At 36.1% G+C, this 26,081-nt stretch overlaps 1 protein-coding gene across 1 annotated transcript; it reads right to left on the minus strand.

Annotated features, from left to right (window-relative positions):
* Window positions 1–1,602: 1,602 nt before the first annotated feature.
* On the minus strand, window positions 1,603–25,129 carry Zbtb44 (zinc finger and BTB domain containing 44). The gene is given in 7 exon segments (XM_010640093.2): window positions 1,603–2,820; window positions 4,929–5,229; window positions 6,881–7,044; window positions 10,179–10,263; window positions 22,491–23,187; window positions 23,190–23,566; window positions 25,057–25,129. Coding segments are annotated over 6 exon segments (1,851 nt in total). The 5' UTR covers window positions 23,511–23,566; window positions 25,057–25,129; the 3' UTR covers window positions 1,603–2,537.
* Window positions 25,130–26,081: the final 952 nt, after the last annotated feature.

Here is a 26,081-nt window from a genome sequence, read left to right on the forward strand (position 1 = left end):
CTAGAGTTTCCACTTGGGAAAGAACACCCAGTGATAAACAATCCTTCACTGCATGAATACAGTCAAAATACCTTAAAGGTGCCAGCTGCCAGGGTTCTCTTAATGTAGACTTCTCAGGATAGGGATGTGCTACAAAACACTTTTGACTGGTAAGTCTATCAATGACTCTTACACATTTTTTTTCTTTTCTTTTTTTTTTTTTGAGACAGGGTCTCTCTATGTAGTTGAGACTTACCTGGAACTCTATGTAGCCCTATCAATGACTCTTACACATTTTTTTTCTTTTCTTTTTTTTTTTTTGAGACAGGGTCTCTCTATGTAGTTGAGACTGACCTGGAACTCACTATGTAGCCCAGGCTGGTCTCCAACTCACAGTGATCCTCCTGCCTCAGTCTCCCAAGTGCTGGGATTATAGGCGTGCACCACCACACCCGGCTCCTCTTTTCCTTTTTTAATAACCTGGACAAAGCGCATGGCAATCCCTATTCTTTGTTTGGCTAACATAGGATTTTAAGATTAATTTTAAGATTAGATTTATAGTTCTAGTTGATATATAGCAGTCTGTTGCACAAAGTAACTTAATCCTACCAGTAAAGAATCATAAATTGTAGAAATCCATCATAACATAAATGTTGATATTCCTGAAGTACACTTATGTTTGGGAGCAAATGGATTTAAAAAAAACAAAAACAAAAACAGGTTTGTAAGTGAAATACAGAACTGGAAAGACAAAGAACCGGCTAAGAGTTACATGGATAAAAAACAGGTTCAGCCATGAAGCACAAAACTGGAAATAAGGGCTGGGGGTGTAGGTCAGTGGTCAAGTGCATTACATGTTTATCATGTGCAAAGACCCTAGGTTCAATCCCCAGTACCCCCGCCCCCGAAAAAAAGTTGGAAATAAGGATTGCAGACTATAAGCAGAGACAGAAAGAACATTAGCCTAAAAAATTCTAGTGAGTTTACTTTTTCTTTCTTTACATTTATGGAAGGGGGGAATAAATTATACTATTAGCTAATTTATTTTTTTGGTACTGGGGATCGAACTGGGGTCCTTGTGCTTGTGAAGCAGGTGGCGGAATCACTGAGCTAAATCCCCAGCCCCACGATTAGCTAATTTAGACTATAATTAAGAAATATATTAAGTAAGGCCTAGCACCTAAATAAAATTCAGATCTCTGTATGACTATTTTGCTTCTCTTTTCTAATCCATTTAGGTGCTTTCATAATTATTAAACTTTGGGTCTTCTACATACAGAAAAAAAGATATTGAAAGTTCATTATTCACAGTCATATATTTTTCAGACCAAAGTCAAAGATGATTTAATGACACCAGATGTAAAGTATATCCCAGTCTTGAGCAACATATAAATTTCATCTTTTTAGCAGCAGAAAATTACTTTAAGGTTTTTAGGGGTTTTTTTGTTAAGTTTTCTCTCCTCTTCCAGACTGAGTCATAGATGATTATTTTATAGCCCCATATTATTGCTTACAATGTGTAAAAACTATAGTAACTGCTCTAATAAATTTGGCAATTTCTAAAAATATTTCAGAAGAAGGATAATATCACTGTCATATGAATTTTGTAAACAATCTGTTAAGAACTTAGCCTCAACACAGAATTCTTTATTTTGTCCAAAACAGCACAGTAAAAACATCTCCAACAATACATAAGCCTATATATAAAATATAGAGTATCTCTAATATTTTTCCTTTATATGGTAGCACACCAGAATATGCAAGAGAAAGTACTGTTGATAGGCCAAAGGGAAAAGTGATTTGGGCAATGACCCAGTTACCAGGCACTGACCTTCAAAGACCAGGTAAATGCCAATTTTAGTAAGAAAAGCAGTATTAAAAGGGTTTCTATGAAGCTGAGATTTGTGTATTTTATTCTGTGTTTCTGCTCATTTCATCCACAGCCTGACTTCTTAGTCATGGTTCTTTGCCTCTGGGGTGGTACCAAAAAGTATAGGGTATACCTATCCAACATAAATTTTCATCTGAAAAACTCAGAGATGACAAATCTTAAAAAAAGTGTGCTGGATTTCAGAAGTATTTAGTAATTTTTAAGAAGGCTTACCATGAACACTTCCAAAAAGAACAGGCTTTACAACATCCTGTGCAAAAGAGTAAACATCTACTAAGGCCATTAGTCAAAATCTGCTTAGTAATTTGTTTCTCACATACCCTTTCATCTCAGGATAATCAAGTCAATAATCATTTGATTTCTTCTTTACCTAATGATCTGTTGTTAGCCTACCTTTAATAATGAAAGGAAAAAACTGATACATGTTTTAAGTCAATGGTTCTCACGATTTCTATTATCTCATGATTTCTATTGTTTCAACATCATGTTATTATGTCTTTACAGAAGCAATCTCTCAATTAAGAAAAATAAAACATCAGGTGCAGGGCTTACAAAGTGAAAAGGGCGATTGTTTCCCAAACTCTTTCTTGGTTAAAAAATTAAATTAAATTTAAATGTACAAGACCAAGCACAGGCACTTTCCAAAAAATGAAGCCAAACCACAAAACTACTTGATAGTTATAGAAGACAGCTCTGACTTTGGGGGATCATCTCTGGTAGCTTCAGCATGAGCACTCGTCTTTGGCTGCTCTGGCACCTCTTCTTCCTTTTCTGCCAGCCCAGCAAGAGATCCCATGGGGAAAGTGCTTTCACAATTCTGGGTGGAGGAGACCTGTGAAATTACAGGCATTTGAACAGAAGAGTTGCTTTCAAAACCATGTTCTCCAAGTTCATACTGAACAAGGGTCTCTTCTTGCTCTTGGTTTAAGTAGTCCGGTACTAGGAAATCACTAGGTAAGAGGCAAAGGGTGAAACATGAGTTAACTTGAAATTAGTAACAGAATACAGTAAAAAGATGTAATCTGTAAATCAAGATTGGGACTTTTTATTTCACAAATTCTCTTTAATAAAGTTAGGACTCAAAACTTTCAACTTATAGTTTCCTATGTATGAACCAAAGTCATCCATTAGAACAGAAGTACATCAATCCCTGAGGGACTTTTGCAGAGGCCTCAACAGCCTTTCTTGGTCTATATTTACAAAAAATAAATAAGTAGGCTACTTACATATGTGAAGATTATCTGAATAATTTAAATGCTTAACTTCTCTTGGATTACACAGTAAGAGGCATACATATTCATACTTGTTTTACCAATTGGATTTAGTTGGGAAATTAAATTCTTATTCATAAATGGTTCACACATAATCTTGTTTGCAAAGGTGAGAAATTTATGTGTATCTTGCTACTAGATTTGAATATAGTAATAAATTATGTTTGAACAAGAATTTGGAAGTGAGTACCTTCGACTGTTTATGTTTGTCCTAAAGAAGCAATGAATTGCTGATATCCACAGGAAATGTGAACAGTAAAATAACTGAAATTTTAACAGAATATTTTGAGTCTCGAGACTAGAAAAGATTTTTAATTTCTTTATATTTAGCTGTATTTTCTAAATCTACTATAACCATTTTATGATATTTAAAAAACAATAAACATTATGAAATGATAGATGCTTCATTTAAATCTTCATTACTAAAAAGCCTCATTTTCCTAGGACTATCAATACTAATATACTGATAGTGCCATTTCATAATTTAATTGTTCAGCATTAATAGGAAAATTAAAACATGCTAATCTGCAAAGCAATTTCAAATGTTCTATACTGAAATCTAAAAAGCCTTCAGGGGGTTAAAGATAAAAGGAATGAAGGGGAAGTACTCTGCATAAGACAGACAGACACAGGAGGTGTTAACTGGAACACTATTTTAGTTCTAAACAACTATGTTTAATATGAGATATATTCATGCAGAATCAGAAACAAACCAAACAAATGTATGGTTTGAAGGGAAAAACAAAGTCTATGTAAGAATAATTTAGAATTTATTGAAAAATAAAGTTTTTAAAATAAAGGTAATTTAAAATGTAAAGATTTATTTTATAGGGCCAGGGATTTAGATCAGTGGTTTTGCCACCTGCTTTGCAAGCACAAGTTCGATCCCTGGTACAAAAAAAAAAAAAAAAAAAAAAGGTTTATTTTATGAGAACTAAGGTTTCTTACAGAAGTACAATTCTCATATACAGTATTTAAAAACACACAATAGAAATTCCTACCTATCTTGTTCAAAGCTTACATTTTATCTTTTCTTTACATTTTATCTTTTGCTAAACATATTTAATCAAACAGTAGCAGAGCCAGAACTAGAACCTAATTTCTTTAGGTGCCTTGAATCAGAAAAGCAGCTCTATTATAAACTATTAGCATTAAAGCCTAAAGCTCTAAACTGAGAGAAAATAGGAAAGACTTCATTGGATCTGAACTATCATATCCATTATAATTGCTGCCAAAGTTCCTTTCTTATTGGCAAATGGATATTACTTCACATAGGATTGAAGGAGGGGGGAGAAGGGAGAAAGGGAAGGAAGTGGTTAAATATTTTACTAACATCTACAGTGTGAAGTAATCTGATATTACTATCATTTGATATATTTTCAAAAAGATCTAAGGTCAAAAAGATCTACTTAAGGTCCGCTACAGAATTGCTTGAACTCCATATTAAAAAAAAAAAAAAAAAAAAAAAAAACAACCGTAAGTTAACTACTTCTGTAGGAATATATGTATATATCTATATATACACATACACATTAAAAATTTTTATTTTGTAGGAAAATATTCTGAATACCAACTATGAAGTATATATAACTTTATATACTTAGGCGATCCAGAAAAATTTTTATTAGATCAGGAGATCATAGAACAAATATGGATAATGGGGATTTAAAATGAATGTACTGATTAGCTGGCAACCTGATTAAAATAACATAGCAGGCTGCCCTGAAAGCAGGAAAAGAGAGTTCAGAAAGCAGTTTTCCTGGTTGGGTTTTTGTTGTGCACCTCACCTGCTCTGGAAGTAGTTTGCTAGCTCTGATGCTTCATGGTTCAGACTCCTCAGGTGCACGATTAAATTTCCAGAGTTGGTGAACATGGCGCCACATGTTTTGCACTCGTAAATCCGAGGCTTGCGGATAATGTGCCGGGAAACCCTCATATGGTGTTTATATTCCCCGAAGGAAGTGAAAGTAGCACTACATATCTGGCACCGGAAACAGCGTTTACCTTCATGCTTTAGGCGATGCATCTTTAGCGAGTAAGCCCTGGTGAACTTTTTCCCACAGCGGTCACACTGAAATGGTTTAATTCCTATAAGATAAAGTAAAAGAAAATAATATGAAATATAAAAAGGCCACAAACCTCAGAGATAACTTTGTAGCAATAACTTAAAAAGACAAAAACTACCAGCCACCAAAAGTATTCTATTTTGATACATCAGAAAAGGCAAATGTATAAAAATTACCGGTACTTAAAAAGTTAAGGAGGATGGGGAGGAGATAAACTAGGTAATGTGTGCTGACACTGATTTCTGAACATTCCAAATCATCTATTTTACAGACTTCACAACACATTTTATATATTTTGTTGTTTTTTGAGACAGGGTCTCACTATGTAGTTGAGGCTGACCTGGAACTCACTATGTAGCCCAGGCTGGTCTGGAACTCACAGCACTCCTCCTGCCTCAGCCTCCCGAGTGCTGGGATTATAGGCATGAGCCACCACACCCGGCAACACATTTTATATACAGTAGTTAGACAGAACCAAAATTCTCATATAACAGCATTTATAATTTCATTTAATGTTCCTTATCTGAGAAAAAATGAGAAAGAAAAAATCTAACATCTCTGTATGTAATGATCATCACAGAGTCATCATTTGATGAACTAGCTCTGAATATTTAATATTGATGGAAATTAATGAATTACAAAGTGTATTAACAGTTTTCTTAAAACATCAGTTTGGAGAAAATAAATTAAAAAAATTTTAAGCCGGGTGTGGTGGTGCACGCCTGTAATCCCAGCCCTTGGGAGGCTGAGGCAGGAGGATCACTGTGAGTTCGAGACCAGCCTGGGCTATATAGTGAGTTCCAGGTCAGTCTCAACTACATGGTGAGACCCTGTCTCAAAAACAAAACAAAACAACAACAACAACAAAACAAAATTTTTAAAATAAAATCTGTAGATGTAAAAACACCACAGGAAATTGGTGTTAGGATACAGACTACAAGACCTGTCTAGGCAGGGAAGTGAGACAACACAGCCAAAAACACCAAAAATCTCTCAACTCAGAGTTGCTGTTAAACCAGAAGAATTGTCAACCTTTATGTGAGCTTCACTGAACTTAAATTTCACTAAAATCTCATCTACACATTTATTCAAAATCTAACACTAAGGCTGGGCGCAGTGTGGCGCACGCCTGTGATCCCAGCTATGTAGTAGTTGAGACTGACCTGGAACTCACTATGTACCCCAGGCTGATCTTGAACTCACAGCGATCCTCCTGCCTCAGCCTCCCAAGGGCTGGGATTACAGACATATGCCACCATGCCCAGCTAATAGTAAAATATTAAATTAAATCTTTGAAGCACTTTTTATGTGGAAATAATTTCAAACTAAGAGAGTTCAAAGAATGATACAAAGAACCATTATTTACTTTTAATACCACTTAAATCATTTATGTTGCTGTCTCATGTACATATTCACATACACCCCCTACATATATACTATACCTTTTAGTTTACATATTATACATTGCATATTGCCTATAACTTTTGATCAGAATACTTAATACCTGTGGTAAATGCATTAAGCAAATAGTTTTCTGATACTGCACCATTTCAGCAATAGACCTAAGATAATCTGTTTTCATTTGACTCTCAGAACATGTTATTTTAATTGGGATTCCAAAATAAAATGTTTTAGACTGCTCACTTAACAACAGGGAAGATAACATTCATTACCTGAGTGGATGAGCATGTGCTGTTTTAGGTTCTGAATACGGGTGAATCGCACCCCACAGGTTGGACACTGAAATGGTCTGTCTGGACCATTTGGACTTGGTCGTTCCGTACTGCTGGTAGAAGGAGCAATGTAGAGTTGGTAGGGATACTGAACATTTTCCAGTCTAAAAAAATAAACCAAAAGAGGCAACCAGGCTCTGATTTTTAAAGTTGAATAAACACTTCTTCAGGTCAACTTTAAATGAAAAAAGAAAAAATAGTTCAAGACTTTTAAAACAGTTTAACCATTAGGTTATGAGTTTCACTTAGAAATTATAAAAAGCAAGCATGGAAATACAACCGTGAACATATCACATACTATTTTACCTTAGATATATCTTAATATCTCTAATCCCTTCCTTCTTGCTACTATTTTTAGGCTTGCATCAATACAAACCTAAATTAATAACTCTTTAGGTTCACACACCTTTAATCCTTTTTTCTCACTGAATTATAGTATTTTTAATAGTTAAAAATAGTACTTATAGAATATTACATATCTATCGGTGTTAAATTCTATTATGCTTATAAAAATATAAGTATGGGATGTAATAAAATAGAAACAAAAATCTGATAAAATGTGAATTTTTTTTTAGTTGCTTTTGGATTTCAAATATATGTACATTTTTTTCTGTGGGAAGTTTTGTTAGAAAATGTAAGTGGTACAATAGATAAGTATATGATATTTATCAATTAATAAAACCAAGGAGTTTATAAATCATAACATTTTGAGGACAGTTTCTCAACTATAATATGTGACTGTTTTATTTATAATTACATTATTTCAAAAATATAAGAAAATGAGAAAGAACATGTTTGAAGATCATATCAAACTAACGTATTTTGATTAGTCTGTTACATAAATTCTTGTTTATTTCATATCCTTTTTTTCCTGTCATATATATTTATATTTGAAATTTTTATTTAGTATCTTCATTTCTTGTTATCATGTATGTTTACAATCTTTAATAAAAAATAAACAAAATAGTTTTACAGTATTTTTTTATGGTTAGTCTCCCTCATTAAAATCCTATAAGTATTATGCTTCTGAATGAAATCTTGTTCCCCTTACAAGTCATACAAAATGACTCATATCTGAACTCTACCTTCAACAAGCCTTATATGTCATGTTCCCCACCATATATCTTGTATCAAATAATTCCTGCAATGTACCATAATCTCTCTCTACACCATACTTTTGCACATTTAACTTCCTCTACTAGCCTACTTTCTTTGCTCTATAATGCCTTCTCATTTTAGAAAATACAGCTGAGCCAGGCACAGTGGTATATATCTGTAATCATAGCACTCGAGAGGCTAAAGCAAGGATCACTGTGATTTCAACCAGCTGGGGATACATAGTGAGTTTAAGGATAGCTTGAACTACATAGGAAGACTCTGTGACTCAAGGGAAAAAAATAAGCCTTCTTTATCAGTGGCTCAGGTAGGTATTCCCCTAAGTGAAGTGACCAAATTCTCTGTAATCACTTTACAATGACTTGCTTATTACTTGTCTATCTTCAACCTCACTCCTCCCTAAATTGTCCAAGCTCTTTGAGGGAAACAGCTATGCATTTCATCTGTGTGCACACATCATTCACACAGTATTTAAGAAAGAGTAGATGACTTAATTAGTATTTGAAATTAAGAAATCTAGGCACATTTCTGATTGTTTACAGTTTTACTAACTCATTCAAGTAATTCTGGTCGACAATCTGTTCAAACAGGGTTTTCACTGTTCAAGAATAATTAACCTTGTTGAGTTCCTTGAATTTTTCAAGTTTTTAATCAAGTACAGTTTTTAAGATTGTCCTACAGACTGTATGAGGAATTCATTCAGTAAAGCCAATATTCAGTGATGGGAAAGAATCAATTATCAAGAAAATGACCAGAGAAGACAAAGTAGGACAACCTAAATAATGACTGAATGCTGGTTTAGGTGGGTGATCAGGAAAGGCCTCCTGAGAACTAGGACTAATGCAGTAATCTAAAGGTCAAGGGGAGTCCAATAATGTGAATCAAAGTCAGGAGAGAACACATTTCAAGTAAAGGCCATGAAGTAGCAGGAAGACCAAAAAGGTAGAACAAATACAGAGTTATTTCAAGAACTAAAAAAGAAGGTCAATGTGCCTAGAAGGTAATATGCAAGAGGGAAAATGGTCTGATGGGAGTTAGGCAAGTTCTATCATGTAGTGTCATAGCACAGAATCTAGCTTTTAAGGATGAATGGACAATGTCAAGATCTATATCTTAAACAGTGAAAACCTGACCTAAAAAAGAAAATGATGATTCTGACTGTTACATGAAGAATGGGCATGAGTAACGAAGAATGAAATCAAGGCCCACTTAAAGGTTACTGCAGTAGTCAAGGCAAAAGATAGTGGTGACAAACTAGGGTAGTTATTTTACAGACAGGAAAAGGAGGTAGACCAGGGACTAGGGATATAGTATTCTGGAGGTAGACTTGGTAAGGCTTAAGGATGAAATACAAAGAAAGAAAAAGTGGAGAGCAAAAGATAGAAGTACTCTATCATGAATTCTCAGAGATTGTACCTGAAAAATTGGGAGGATGAAATGGGAAAGACTAGAGGAACAGGACTCAGATGGGAAATTAGAAAAAGAATTCTGTCTTGGCCTTAGAGTAAAATGCCTCTATACTGTTTATGTGGATCAAGGAGAAAGGGATAAATGAAGCTAATGTCTTGGGAATTATGGATATATAGATCACAACTTGGTGACATTTTTTGTTTTTGAGACATGGTATTGCTATGTAGTTCAGGCTGGCCTTGAATTCACTTTGTAGCTCAGGCTGGCTTTGAACTTGGATTTTCACCTCAGCCTCCTGAGTGCTTGGATTACCATGCCCAGCAAGGCAACATTTTTGTAGCTGGCCACATCATAAATATTTTGGCTTTGTACACCAGATGGTCTGTTTCAAGAACTGAACTCTGCCACTCACAATCAATATGTAAACAAGTAACTGTGGCTGGGTTCTAGTACGTTTACTGACAAATCAAAGTGAGGGGGCTGCAAGTAGCCTATGGTCCACCATTTGCCAATCTCTGATAAGATACACTATGTAAAGCATTGAGAGGACAGTTTTGGAAATGCTAAAGGACAAAAAAAAAAAAGCCCTGGTCTAAGTGATGATGCTACTTCATTACTTTGAAAAATATACTAAAGTGTACAGGTCTCAGTAAATTTCTCATACAGTTCTAAGACATATTAAAAGAAAATCACACACTACATTAGTACTAACCGATCGTCGTCATCCGCATGAGCATTAGTGCTAGAAGTGCTTTGAAGTGTAGGCAACCCCTCGCTAACACCTTCATCTACTGAGCCTGTAAAGAATGAAAAGAGGACAGCTGTCAGTCCTTTCATGCAAATAATCCATGATATTAACTGAAAGCCATGTATCTAAGCTTCTAACCTCTATTACAATGTTCATATTCTGATAAAAAATAGTAGTGTTTCTACATTTTCTTGGTAAAATGTTTGATTTAAAAATAAATCCTATGTAAGGCAAGCTTTATATCACTATTAAAGTTTTTAGAAATATTTCATGCAAATTTCAGAAAACAAGCAGAGTAATTCAAATGCAGATTAAAATCCACATTAAATAATTAACCACTGGACTGGGGATTTAGTTCAGTGGCAAGGCATCTGACTCCAAAGTGCTCAAGGTCCTGAGTTCAATCCCAGGTACCCCCCCCCAAAAAAAAAACATTTAAGGAAGCACCAAGAAATTTTTAAAGAAACTTTACTGCGATATACAACTTATTATACAACTTTTACATAAAATATAAAAAAGACAAAAGGAACAGCACTCCAGCAACCTGGACACAAGCCATTGCTTAAGTCCAGAAGAACCCATTCACCCTTCTCTTGAACCTGCCCTCCAAGAACTTATCATTCTTCTCCCTGCCCATTTCCTTTAAAAGTAATTTACTTGGAATACACACACCCATAAGCTAGAGGTCAGTCCTTCCCTGAACACAGCCAAGGAGCTTGAGGACAACTTATCTATAGTGGTAGAGTGGAGTAGGTCTGGTTTCAATAGAGACTATGTGGCAGTGAAGCCTGACTAACTGGCCTTCAAGGAAGTCTTCCAACCCTTACGAACACAGTTCTGAGTTGTATGGTTGTGGCGAACTTTATATAAATTCAATCACAATGCCTGTATTTTTGTGATTTGCTTCTTTCAACATTGTGAGCTCATTCATGTTATTATATATAACTTAAGCATATTGTAACTGTTGTGGAATATTAATTTATTCATTTTAGCCTGTTTCAGGCTATTATAAACAACACTGCCATGAATATTCTTGTTCAAGTAACTTACTGAAAATGTGCATGCTTTTAAATTTAGTAAAGAGAACTACTAGGTCATAGATTATGTCTATCTTTACCTGTGTTAGAAAATGCTAAACTGGGGCCAGGGATTTAGCTCAGAGGTTCTGCGCCTACCTCTCAAGCACAAGGTCCCGAGTTCAATCCCTGGTACCAAAAAAAAAAAAAAAAAAAAGAAAATGCTAGACTGTTCCAATGACTGTACTAAATTTACAGCACCACCAGCACTATTCAAGAATTGTGTTGCTGTACATGTGTATCAACACTTGATATTGTTGGATCCAGTGAACACTCACTAAATATTTCATTGTGTTTGAGGTTTTATTTTTTGAGTCAGGGTCTTACCAAATTGCCCAGGCAAGGTTTGAACTTGTGATTTTCCTGCCTCAGCCTCCCAAATTCTGGACAGATATGTACCATGTCTGCCAGTGTCTGAGTTTTATTTCATGTATTTGTTGAACCTTCTCTTTTGTGAAATATCTGGTTAAGTCTTGTTACTGAGTTACCTTTTCATTCTAATGGTTCTTTTCATATTCAGATACAGGCCCTTTGTCAGTGATATGCTACAAATATCCTTCCTCTTTCATAGCTTGCCATTTTTATGGTTTCTTTTGATGGCCAGTTTTAAATTTTAATATTTTTCATTTATGATTATGGCTTTTTGGTTCTTGCTTTAAAAAAGAATCTTTCCCTATCTCAAACTTTTAATTCATCTGGAGTTGATTTTAGGACCAAACATTTATTGAAGTCTCTCTCTCTCTCTCTCCTGTAGTGCCATGTGTCATATATCAAGTATATATAAGTACACGGGTCTGTTTCCAGGTTCTCTCATTAGTTCTGTGCTTGCATTAATATCAGTCTTTAACTGTAGCTTTATAATCTTCTCAAGTAGAGCCATTCCTCTCACTTTGTCAATATGATTCTCAACATTCTGCCTACTCTTCGCCATTTGCATTTCTATGCTCATTTTTACAATCAATTTGTTGAATACAATCTTAATAGCCATTTTACTCCTTTTGTTAGTATGGAAATTACACAATGTTTTCCTATTCTTTTTTACTGGTTACCTTAAGTAGACAAAGTCTTAATTTATTAAAGACTCCAGACAATTAAAACTTTTACTTCCCCCCCCCCAATACAAGGATGTTGGCAGCTTTAACTCTATTTTCCTGCTTCTGTAGTGCAACTTTTATTCTTGTCTGGTATTTTACTTCTTTGTTCTAACTAGGCCCTTACTGCTCATTTATACAAGCAATATTTCTTTGTTCACATTTACTTCTCCTCTGCTTTGTTCCTGGATATGATATACCATCTGTGCTTTTACTTTTGCCAGAATCCCATTCCTAAGAATTTTCTTGTAGTGATGACTTACTGATGTTTTTTGTTTGAAAATGTATTTATTTCACTTTCATTCTTTGTTTTTATTTTTTGAGATGGTCTTGATATATGTATTCTAGGTTGCTCTTGAACTCACTATGCAGTCCAAGCTGGTCTCAAACACAGCAATTCTTCCTCAACTTCCTGACTACTGGGATTAAAGGCATGAACCATCATGCCACCTCATTTTCACTCCTGAAAGGGACTTTCAATGTGTGTATAAGTCTACATTGGCAGGTGTTTTGGGATGTCATACCATCAATTTCAAATGTTGAAAAGTCAAGTATTTTTTTTGAAGGTAATTTTATCATCTTTTGGTTGATTTTCTGAATTTTCTCTATGGTTCATGTTTTAATTATTCTTGAGATTTGCTGGCCTCTAATGGGCTGGTGTCCCTCACTGATTTCAGAAAAACCTCAGCTGTTCTGTTTGCCCGTTAGGACTACTGTCTAAATGACATTTGTATCTTCCATACCTTTTCTCATTTGTGTAGTCTCTATAGAGTCTTGTCTTTGGAGCAGTCAAATATGGTCTTCTAATTTATCTTTGGTTCCCAATTTTGTCTTCTAAATTTACTATGATGACAAAACATTCACTTAGATTTTAATTTTGGTTTTCTTTTCTAGAAGTATTCCCCTCAACTGACTGTTACTTTTGAAGTTGTTTCTGCAGTTATTATTCAAACTTATTTTACTAAACAAAGTAAGCACATCTGTTTCTGAAAACTATGCTGTTTTTTGAGTATTTGTTTAATTTCCCCTTAGTGGCTTTCACTCTGCCTTTTGTTCTTGTGTGTCTTGGTGAGTTCTGGCAGTTTCTGCTCTTTAAGATCATTTATAGCCAACTGATTTGCCGAGGACAGAATAATGTACCTTCTTCCAGTGAAGGTTGGTTTGCTTCTGCTAGGCTCTCAGGGAGCAGGACCTAACCCGAACACAATGAGATTCCCCGGCCTACTCACACTAGGTGAAACCAGGATATAAATATGCAATGGAGCCACTCAGTGACCACAACTTCTCAGGGATGTATTTCCCTTTCTTTTCTTTATTCTAGTCCACCCACTGCAAAGGCACCTTTTCCAGAGTCCCCAGGAGTATGCAAGACAGGGAGCAGGTTTACTTCTAGTGATACTGTCCTTCAAAGACACTAACTTAATGTGTAATGTAACTTCTCTAAGACTTTCAAATGTTCACATGCCCTGTCTGGACTGGCTTCCGTTCACCTCACTCTGAGTGGATGAACCAGTGCCTATGTGTGTTTAGCAGATGCCTTAAAGACAAAACTGCTTTAGTACTCTGAAAGTCTACTTACCTTCCTGGGCCAAACCCCAAACGCTTTAAGGTGACTTCTTAAATCTAGAATTTGTTATTCATAGTAGGACAGCAGTTTCAAATAACCTAACCTCATCAGATAATGAACTTTGCCAAATTCTTTACTACATGCCGTCAAACTATGGAACCCTAAGTGAACAAATCCAAGCCTCTGAACAGTTCCTTTTCTTAACAGAAAACAAGATTTGGGTTAGCAAGTTTTAAAGAAGGTTAAAAAATACCAACTGAAGCAGTTTGTAGACTACTATACACATGTAAGCATTTAATAAGTATCTGCTAACACATACCGGATGAAAGTTGCTCCTGGTAAAAATTCAGAATCCAATACTTCAGTTTTCCCTGTGGAACTCTTGAATTAGCTTACATTAAAAAAATGAGTACATTTTCCGCTTAGGTTTTCAAAAAACCAAATTTCTCTTAAAGTATCCAAAATTACTTAATCATTTTTGCTGGAAAACTTGTGAGAGTTACATTTTAGCTTAACTTTTAGAATAAAGAATACAAATATAATTTATTTTGTCTCTTGATGACTCAAGGCAATCGTCAAAGACACCTGTTATATTGTACTATGTACCTAATGAAAACTGGATTTTGAAAATGGACAGGACAATAAGGCGCCTTTATTCTCATTTTCAACTGCATTGCATGCCACTCACTGGTGTGTACTTAGCATTTCTGTGCATGTCTTTTCCTTACCTCTTTCCCTGATCATCAAATCCTATTTATGTTTGTACCCTATTTTTATTTATTCAACTTACATTTTATCTTTCTGATTTGTTTTTAATTCAAATGTAGGCAAGAGAACCAGATAATCCTGTATTATGCTGAAGAACAGAATTGCTCACTTGCCACTATCTTTCCATTTTCACTTTTTTCCTTACTGAAAAAAAGGGAGGCAGGGGTACTAAACACTAACATTTCAGTCTGTTTTAGGGTAAAAAGTGGAAAAATATCTCAATATTTGGATTTAGTCAACATCAACACAAAAATCTACAGTGTTCTGAATTCATTCAGAGTACAGACACAAGTATAGTATACAGGCTTGCACAACAAAAAACAAAACAAAACACCAGGAGATATCACAAGGGCAGGCTAGGGATCTAAATGGCATTGGCCTTTTAACATCAGGCAGGCCATCCTCTAAAAGAGGGTGAAATCTTGGTAAGATGGAAATAAAAACCACTGTTTTAAACGGATTCTAGAATTGTCAAAGTTTTTTTGTTTTTTTGAGACAGGGTCTCACTAGTTGAGGCTGACCTGGAACTCACTATGTAGCCCAGGCTGGTCTTGAACTCACAGCAATCCTCCTGCCTCAGCCTCCCGAATGCTGGATTACAGGCATGTGCCACCATACCTGGCTAGGTTTATTTTATTTTTAAAGATAGTAAAAACCTAAAATAGAGTGCAAAATACATCTAAGTACAAAAAAACCCACTTCAACATGTTAAAATGTCATCTAAACCAAGGGCATGAGATCCCCACTTCGATGCACAAAGTGCATGTATAAAATAAAACAAAACCACTCTTTTTTCACCCATGACTACTGAGTGCTTTACAAGTTAAATTAAATCACTCCAAGGTTAAATTAGATTTGGGGTGATAAAAATGCTATAAACTTAGGTTGCAGGATAGTTGCTTATTTCTGTCAACTGTAAATTTCAAGAAAGTGAATTTTTATGGCATCTTCAACAAAGATGTTTAAAAAATACCTTATAAACATTTATTCAAACTTGATTCTATGTCCCTGGGAAATACTTGCTTAGTGTCTTATACCCAGAGTCAGGAGGTTTTTCAGTGTAGGCCCTGATCCATGAGAACTGACCTTCAGCTAATCTCTAGCAACAGTTACAAAGACTTATGGACCTGTAGAGCTTTCACGGGATATCTCAATCCACAACTGCACCTCTTCCAGGTCAAATATCTACTCCTTTCATATTTTTTCTTACTCTAAGACTAACCTGTACATTTATTGCTCGACGGACACAATTTCACCAAGGGCAATGTTAAACTGTGTGGGCTCATTTTGACACAAAAAAGACTGTTCACTTGAGACACATCAACTTTACCAACACTGGGATGGTAAGTTTAAGGGATGCTGCTGTGGACATTTCCAAGGTACAGTCTTGTTAGTGATACAACCTTGGTTAAGGTTGTAAAGTTAGGAAATGGACAGAAGCCAAGTGCAAAAGCTTTCTTAAACACTTCATAAGGAGCTCTGAGTCTGTTCTGATTATTATTTATTTTCAGGGTAGATTGAGGACTTTTCATGCTGCTTAACAGTGTTGTAATGGTGGGGAAAATTATTTGATTTTGTATTACCTAAAAAGGGAAATCCCAACCTATTTCTTCAGCAACATAGACATTAATATAATACTGATATTCCTATTAAAGATATCCATAAACTGTATCTTTGACTCATACTCCACTGTCCTATCACTCACAAACTTCCGGAAAAATGAGAAAAAATTTTGAAACTATAATTATCAAAGCATTTAAACTATAATTATCACTCCACAAACTTCCACAGCCTAAACTACTGTCAAGAGCCTTGATGGTAAAAAGATAAATTTTTTTTTTGCAGGACCCACAAGTTAATTCCTTATGAGTAATAATTGGATGCCTTTTGCCAGGCATGGTGGTGCACACCTGTGATTCCAGGACTTGGGAGAGTGATCATTTTGAGTTTGAGGCCAGCTTGGGTTTCATAGTGAATTTAAGACCAGCCTGAACTACACAGCGACTCTTGGTCTCAAAAAGACAAAACAAAACAAAACAAAACAAAAAAAACCCAAACCAAAGCAAACAAATAATAGGCTGCCTTTTATAACTGGGAGTTTTACAGTAAATCTTGATCCCCATCCTTTCATAAGCTGACATAACTGAATACCTCAGGAGATTCACATCATGTCTTCAACTATCATAAACAGGTAAGAGCTGCATTTCAAAGACATTCACCTAAGCAGCTTCAGGTTACACCTGCCTCCTGCACATTAACCTATCCCATGTATTTGGGCACGTTACTAATTTCCTGAATGGTTTAAAAGAAACCAGAGAAAACTCGCTCTTGTATTTAAGGGAAAAGAAAGGAAGGGAACTAAGAATAAGACTTGAAGGTGTTGGTTTTTAGCTTCACTGTTTCCAACTTAAGTCATACATCACATCCTTCTAACTGGTGTATATCCATTCCATGGAGAAAACTTAAACCTAAGGACTCTAAGGGATTCTCCAGAAGCTAACTTCAAAAATGGATACCTTTTACTCAAGAAAATGAAACCAGATGCAATTTCTGATTCTTTAGTACTCCTTTCTGTCCCTTTGCTTGAACCACTAACTATATTACAGTTACGCTCTTTCAGCACTATTCTATTGTTTTTGACTGCTTAAGATCTCCTTTTATTAATGAAGAAAAAACAAAACTTAGGTTTTTCCCCAGTCCCTAGCTGCTCCTTTGACTTTAACAGACTGCTGGATCTGTATCTCCTTATGACAAAAAATTTAATAGCTGTCCCTTAAACACCTCAGAAAGTTGAATCCCTTTTATAAGCTCTTCTGATATTTAAGTTGCCCTTAACACATTAATTCCAAACCTCAGTCATAATAAAAATTGGACCTTGATATCTCATCATCAAATGCTTCTGGTCATTACAGTTCTGTTAGTAAGGCAGATTCAAAGACTCTTGTAATGGGGCTATCAGATTGTGACATCCTCTTCAGAGACTCTTCAGCTTGCTCTGCAGGAATTATTACACTGAAGAAATCTATCCCTCTGAAGCAACACAAACCTGGCTCACTTCTGTAATACATTTAGAACATGTCTACTTATGTAGGAGTCAGGTTACTCCTGCCCTCTGCACATTAATTTATCCCGTGTACTTGGGGAATGTTACTAATTTTCAGAAACTACTACCCCAAATCATTTAACTACTCATGGGTTTCTGGTGGGTGGTCTTTGACTTTTTATTTGCGGACTGAGGATTTAATCCAGGTCCTTTGCAATGAGCAATACATCCCAGCCTCTTTTCATTTTTTTCTTAATTATGAGTCAGTGTCTAAGTCACTAAGTTGCATAGGCTGGATTTAAACTTGTGATCCTCCTGCCTGAGGCTCTCAGAGTGCTGGATTACAGGTGTGTGCCAGATGAGGCTTAATTTGTAAGTTAAGTACAATAATAGACTAGTAATTATGAATAAAACAGAACATTTTAAACAGGTGGTAAAGTTATAAATGGGATGTCTCTTGCTTTCTTTCAAAAAGGTCACAGTGACGGTCTATCTGGTAACCAGGCTGGCTACTGACTCATAGGCTTATGTAGCCTAGATATGTTGGACAAAGGGATGATTCACATCTCAGGCTTTGTGAAAAGGGATGGGGCAAGAATTCATCATGGTACTCAGAAGGGCATGAAGTGTAAAACTTACAAATTGTCTATTTCTGGAATTTTCTATATAATATTTTTGAAACAAGTTAATAGTGGATAACCATGGAAGTGAAACCATGGGTTAATACACAAAATATATTAATACAACATGTACAATGGTAGAAAGTAACGAAGAGAAAGGGGTGTATATTACGGTCTCTACTTTTAGGAAGTTTGCAGTGTCTGTCACTAGTTTACAAGCAAAAGAGTAAGTTTCCATGGGTAAGGCGGGACTACTGTTTCCTTGTCCTTTTGTTATGGCTATAAAAATTGGTGAGGCTAAGCAACCTGCTCAAAGTCATACAGCTTTAAAAAATGAAAACTAGAGTGAACTGAAACTAGTAACAAAATCCAGGTTTGGGTTCATGGGTCAAACTTTTAATCATGGTATACTGCTTTTGTGTATAATCAGTGTTGCAATTCCACTATTATTCTAGCTGTCTACCTCGCCACGTTTATCTACTCAGTGCTACTAATAAGAAAACAGATTATTTAATACCTTAACCAACCACCATACTGATCCCTTCATTTTTATTATTTTCTAGCTGGGGATTGAATCCAGGGCCTCAAACATTCTAAACAAGCACTCTATTATTGGGCTACATCCCAAGTCCCAGTGACTTTTTATTTATTTTGGTTTCCCCAGACAGGGCCTCACTACATAGTCCAGGCTGGCCTTGAATACGCAGCAATCTTCCTGCTGCCTCAGTTTCCCGAGTGCTGGGATAACAGGTGTGCACCACCATGCCTGGCTGACTTTATTTTTAATGGGAGAAATTTTTTTTAGAGTGTAGAAATGCCTACACAGTAAACTGCTGCTTATCTAGATTTACAATGTGTCTTTGGTGTATACAGATAGCTGAATACTTCATCATAAATAAAATCGTAATATGAAGTCCTCTCATAATTTTTTTCCTAAACTGTACCAAAAATTGATAGCCTGCTTTTATTGACTGAAGTTGAGAGTGCTGGATTTTACAACCTTTTGTTGTACAATTTGCAAAAGGGAACTTTAAAAACAACAGGTAAAATTCCGCTTGAATTAATTTCATGAATTAGTATGCAAAATTAACTTCTCATAAGTATTATGAAATGCAGCATAGAAAGTATACATCTTCCTTTTCTTCTTCCCACATTTACCGCTTGGCTATAAAACCTCAGGAATTTACTTTCTTTTCTTATGGTTTTTATTGTATAAAACTGGAGTTAACATAGCTTTGTTGAGTCATTAGTACACTTGTTATGAATGCAAGGAGTATCTGACTACACAATATTATGGTCCATATTTTAATATAATCAATTATAATAATATATAGGTAATAAATCCTATTTATAGAACCAAAAGGTTTATTCCACTTATGTTTATATCTTCTCTATATAATAATTAAATAAGATCATAAAGGCAAGAAGTGAACCAATTAGACATTACCTGAATGATAAAAGTGATTTTTATATGTCTAGTTAGCACTATATTTAGATTAATATTTGGGTTTCTAAGTTCTCAGATAAATGATTGAAATAGTAATTATTTAAGCCAGGAACATATAGGAAGACCAAGTTGTTTTTAAAATTGAAGATTTTGATAATTAACAAAAACTTGCTCAAATCAACAAATAGCCATGATTTCCTGCCATTAAACAATGATTTCATTCAAATTCATCAAAAATATCAATTCAAATTCAGAAAAATTTACTTTAGTGAGTATTGAGGGTGAAATTGTATCCTCCAAAAAGATGGTGAAGTCTCACCCCAGCTACCTATGAATGAAACCTTGTTTGTAAAGAGGGTCATTGTGCAATCAAGTTAAAATGAAGTCACAGGAGTAGGGTGGCCCTGTATCAAAGACTGATGTCTTTATGAGGAGAGAGACTTGGAGACAAAGACTCACAAGGAGGTTTATGTGAGATGAAAGTAGAAACTATAGAGTATGATAGAGCCACAATTCCAGAAATGTCAAAGAAGACTGGCAACTGCCACAGGTGGAAGAGGCAAGGAACGAATATTCTTTCCTATAAACCTTCAAAGGAAAGAAGGCCCTGCTGACATTTTGATTTCAAACTCTAGACTCCTGGAGTATGAGAAAATACATCCTTACTGTTTTAGATCACCGAGTTGGTTGTGCTTTGTTGAGGAGCCCTGGGAAACTCGTAACAGGTAAAACACACCCCCCCAAAAGCAGTTATTTTTCTGGTTTGTCAATCTTTTGGGCAGATTTATTATTTTATTCATTGTTGGCTTTTCTGTTAACAACCCTTCCTACAGATATTTCTCAAGGATCAGTCCTTTGGTTTGGGATGTTCTATATTTCCCTACTGAGATTGAATCTGTCACTGCTAATTCAAATTATCGTACCCATCCTGCCTTTTCAACTGCTTTGTGGAATGACACCATTTGGTTATCATTGAAGTATAATTTACACAGACCCAACCTTACTTAAAACTGGCTCCCATTTCCTCCCACTGATTTTCATATTGCAGTTACTGTATTCAGTAGATGCTAAAATGCCATCCATAAGATTACTATTATATTTTTGGGCCAGGGATTTATTTAGTTCAGTGGTTCCACTGCCTGCCTAACAAGCACAAGAACCTGAGTTTGATTGCTGTTACTCCCCCCGCCGGTCAAAAAAAAAAAAATCACTATTATATTTTTTGTACTAATAAAGAAAATAACTAAAAGATTACCAAATGTAACTACAACTCAACTGGATTCAGAGATATGAAAACCTGTAACTGAGATCAATGAATATAACAAAAGTATCACTATTTCATTCTGACTGCTTTGACTCCTTCCTTCCCTCTATGTACGTATTCAATATAAGTGATACTGATTCTTCCTTTACAAAGTCTAATAGTATCTATTTTCTTTTCTTTTTTTGGGGTACTAGGGATAGAACTCAGGACCTTGTGCTTGCTAGGCAGGTGGTGGCACCACTGAGCTAAATCCCTGGCCCTAGTATCTATTTTTTTTTAAAGTGCATCCAACCTGTGGGGTATAAATTGGACATGCCTGGTTGGCCTGCACTTAGTGAAGAGGATTGTCTTGGGCTGCATATAAAACGCAATAGTTAATATATATAAATAACAAAATTCATCTATTTAACTACACACACACACATTTTTGGTGGTAGTACCAGGGATCAAACTCAGGTCCTTGTGCTTGCAAGGCAGGCAGCAGAACCACTGAGCCAAATCTCTGGCTTAACACTATTTTTTAACAGGTATGTTTAACCCATGGGGCTGCAGGTTGTCCATGTCTAACTGGTGTAACTGATGTCTGAGCCTGTCTCTGTATAGCCAAGTCTTTTATGTATCAATTCTAAGCTCATTTTCTTAAGATATCTGTATGCTTTATTTATTCCTTAAGGTTCACTGTACTCATTTATTTACATATTTGTCTTCCTAATTGGACTGTTAATTTCTCTTATTGTAGGAACTTGGTCTTTGTTCTTTCTTTTTTTTTTGAGACAGGGTCTTGCTGTGTAGTCTAGGCTGGCCTTGAACTCACTGACGTAGCCCAGGCTGGCCTCAAAGTTGCAGCAATCTTCCTACCTCAACCTTCCGAGTGCTGTGATTAGAGGTGTGCCCCACCACATCCAGGTGTCTTTTTCTTCATGTATCATCAATGTTTGACATATGGAAAGGTTTCAATAAATATTTTGCTTGTATTTTGAGACAGGGTCGTCTCACTATGTAGTTGAGACCAACCTGAAACTATGTAGCCCAGGCTGGTCTTGAACTCACAGCGATCCTCCTTGCCTCAGCCTCCAAAGTGCTGGGATTACAGCGTGCGCCACTACACCCAGCAACACTAACTAGATTTTAAACTCTTTTCTTTTGTACTGAAATTAAGTCATAACTTGTAACTCTCCTTTGTCCCATCGTATATCCTTCAACTATATTTTTCTTCCCTAACGTATAAGTTGTAAAAAATAGTAACTGTAATGCTAATATGATCTTTAAAAACCAGTTATAACTTACTTTACTTTATATTTCCTGAAAGACTAAGAACAAAATTTTTAAAATCTAGTAAGAACTTTAAAATGTTAGAATTGACGATAGCACCATTAAAAACATAGAAGGAAGCATTGTACCTATAGAGGAAGACTGTGGACTAATCAGAAGGTCCTCTTGGACTTGTTCACTTCCTGGAACTGTCTGTTGATCACTCAGTGAACTCTGAGATGCACTGACAGGCTGGGACACTTCCTCATGGACTTCCTCATCACTTAACCTTTCGACTTTGACTCGGATATCTTCTTCAGTGCCCAGAGGCAATGCAGCTTTTGTGCTCTCACAAGTCACACAATCAGTCATTCTTCTACCTGGCTCAGATGGGCCAGGTAATTCTAAAGTCCGGGTGTTCTCTGACTGCTTAGCTTTCTCGGACTGAATTCTTCTATCAATTCCAAAAGGAAAAGTCCAGGGAAAAGATAAAGAAGAGTCAACTTGTTGATTTCTATTTTCTGTGTAGGAAGCTGAAGAATTCAATACCTGGGGTGAACTTGTTTGTGTGCTACACTTAACAGGACTCTCAGGAGACATAACAATGTAGCTTTTGCGCTTTCTCCGGGATTCTCGGCACACGGGAATGGTTCTTTCCACCACACTGCACTCTGAAGATACTGGAGAAATGCTTCCATCTCGAGAAGTAAAATTGCAGTTAGAATTTTCTTGTCCAGCATCTAGACTCTTTTCTGCCTGGCTATTGGGTGTGTTCCATAAAATACTTGATTTCATGAACTCTGAGCAGGTGCTAGCAACACTAAACATTTGCATGTAGCTGGCTGCATTGCAGCTAGAACATCAATAATGTTTTCTGTGTTAATTGACAGAGTGGCTGTGTAAGCATATTCTAAAAGGGGAATAAAGCCAGTCACTGTAACATGATGCAGATCCAGCACACTCTTGTTCTCATCCTCTGCTTGGCCTACAAGCTTGGTACGAAAGAAATCACTGCAAGCTGCTAGTACCACCTTATGAGCCCGGAAGATTTTATCCTGGACACGAATAGTGATATCACAGAAATGTCCATCATTTCGCAGCATATTTAGTTTTCCAAGCATTTCCTGACTGTGGGAAGAGGAACTATGAGTAAATGTTTTCACACCCATCTTTTCCTTTCTCTTCTACAGATGCTCTTCAAGGATGTAAATGAATCAGAAATGTCCTAAAAATACATAAAATAAAGCATTAAATAATGGTTTGGTAGTTGAAATAGAAAATTACATAGCTTTCATGAGGCCACTGTGCCAAATAAAAAGGCTAAAAGATGGTAGGGTAGTAAGTCAGAAACTTCAGATATGGACTGTATTAAAAAAATAAATTCTTCAAACTACTCAACCAGTGGAATCTGTAAACTACTGCTTTAATCAGCTGCAAAGTATCTGTAAATAGTGACGTGCTTGCTACATTCCCCCATTCTATTTCATGTGTGTGTGCGCGTGCGTGCGTGTGTGTGTGGGGTGCTGGGGATTGAATACTGCCCTTGCGCTTGCAAGGCAGGCAGAACCACTGAGACAAATCCCCGCATCCCATACATACCATTTTATTTGTTTGTTTTTGGTTTTTTTGAGACAGGGTCTCGCTATGTAGTTGAGAGTGATCTGGAACTCACTATGTAGCCCAGGCTGGTCTTGAACTCACAGTGATCCTCCTGCCTCAGCCTCCCCGGTGCTGGGATTATAGGAGTGCGCCACCGCACCTGGCTTATATGTTCTTTTTTTTTTTTTTTTTGATTTTTTTGATTTTTTGAGACAGGGTCTCACTATGTAGTTGAGACTGACCTGGAACTCACTATGTAGCCCAGGCTGGTCTTGAACTCATAGCGATCCTCCTGCCTCAGCCTCCTGAGTGCTGGGATTACAGGCATGAGCCAACATGCCCGGCTATGTACTATTTTTAATGCTTCATATTCAACTGTCAAGCTATCTCTCACAGAAGGTATATTAGTATTCCTGTTTCTAAATGTGATCATGCAGTAAGTAATGCCAGTTCAAACAGTAAACAATTCATCATATAATAATTTCTTTGAATGTTCTATTCAGATACATGTATAGGGAAAAGAAAAGTAATAGGAAAGGAAAGAAAAAGTAACCTCCAGATTTTTTACACTTGATCTTAGCCAAAGGGCCGAGAAGTGATCCAGACTTTTTTTTTTAAAAAAAGGTCACTAATAGCTCAATGGGAAGAAAAAGTCACCAATCTGTGGCTGTGCCTTGCTTAAATGAGGATAAAAAGGATAAAAGGCATGAATCCTGTGTCAAGACAGAGGTAAGGCCACTGAAATAATCCTGTTGGCCATAATCAGTGGTAACACTCAAATACAAACCTCCTCTAGGATCATTATTCTTTTTCAGTGACTGAACTGTTGCCTAATTCTAGAATGAAAAATAAAACAAAAGAAAATCACGAAACTAAAAACAAAACACTGCTCCACATGATGTTCTTCTTAAAAACAATCATAACAAGACAATATGCAGCTAGGATTAGTCTAAGCGGACCATCACTTAATGCATTTTGTAATTTTTCTCTCATAGGAATGAGAGGAAGAGGAAAAGGAAGAAAATGAGAGGGCTACATGACGTATTTTGTTCATCTGTTCTATATCAGTAAGAAACTGGCTTTTGCTTTTAAAGCTAGGCCATCAAAAGTGCTTACTTTGATTGGGATCATGTAGTTCAAGGAGGAAACATGCCTTCAGAGCAAATGACAGTCATAATCCAAGGACCATCTGCATGAACAAAGGTATAAAGGCAAGAAATTAATAACATATTTGGAAAGTGTGCAACAGGATATTAAAATGAAATTATTTCAACTTTGGTTTGGTTAGAAGCCCCAAACAATAGATACTGCACTATATTTCCAAGTAAGGCATGAGGCTACCCATGCAAAGAGGGAGTAGAAAACTCTTTCAATGTGAGTTTCACCCACATTCAATGACCACAGAATTAAAGATTAGACAAGAGTAGAACAGGAGTTCTGCTCAGAGGAACCACTGTGTTATGAGTTCTATCCCACTCCTTTCTACTCTTTGGCAAAGGAAAGATGTAGAAGCACATTTGTCCTTTGTTTTAGATCTATGAAAAATGTCACACTTGAAAAAACTAAAGGTCATGAGTCTGATTAAAAGTATACTATCTTCCAACTATACACAGATGTGGTTATGTGGTTGAGAGCATAGACTCTGGAACTAGAATGGTGGGTTTGAATCTTGGTTCTGTTATTTATGGCTGTGTGAATTTAATCAAGTCACTAAACTTTCTGTACCTTAATTCCCTCAGTAAAATAGGTATGACAGAACCTTTGTCAGAGTTCTGAGGATTCAATGCTAAGTGGTTTGAACAGCAACTGTCAACATAATCAATGCTAGCTTCTACCTCACTCTCTGCCTCTCCTAATCCTGGAAGGGACAGAAATCATAGTCAGTACATGGGGAGGAGTAATAAAAGTGTGAGAAGACAGAACAAAAAAGGAAGCAAATCAAATTCTACGCTTCTACTATAGGACTACAGTGTGCCTTAGGTGGGAAAGGAGGAAATTTTTAAACTGTGAATCAAGTTCATTAGTTCCCAAAGACATTATTTTTATCTCCTGGAAAGTGATCAGGAAAGTTACTAAGACTTGTCCTTCAGGGAGGTAGAGTCAGAACTAAGCTTTCAGTATAAACTTAAAGCCAGGCATGT

The sequence above is a fragment of the Fukomys damarensis genome, unplaced genomic scaffold (genome assembly GCF_012274545.1).
Source record: "Fukomys damarensis isolate Sample0158 unplaced genomic scaffold, DMR_v1.0_HiC HiC_scaffold_16, whole genome shotgun sequence".
Taxonomy (NCBI): domain Eukaryota; kingdom Metazoa; phylum Chordata; class Mammalia; order Rodentia; family Bathyergidae; genus Fukomys; species Fukomys damarensis.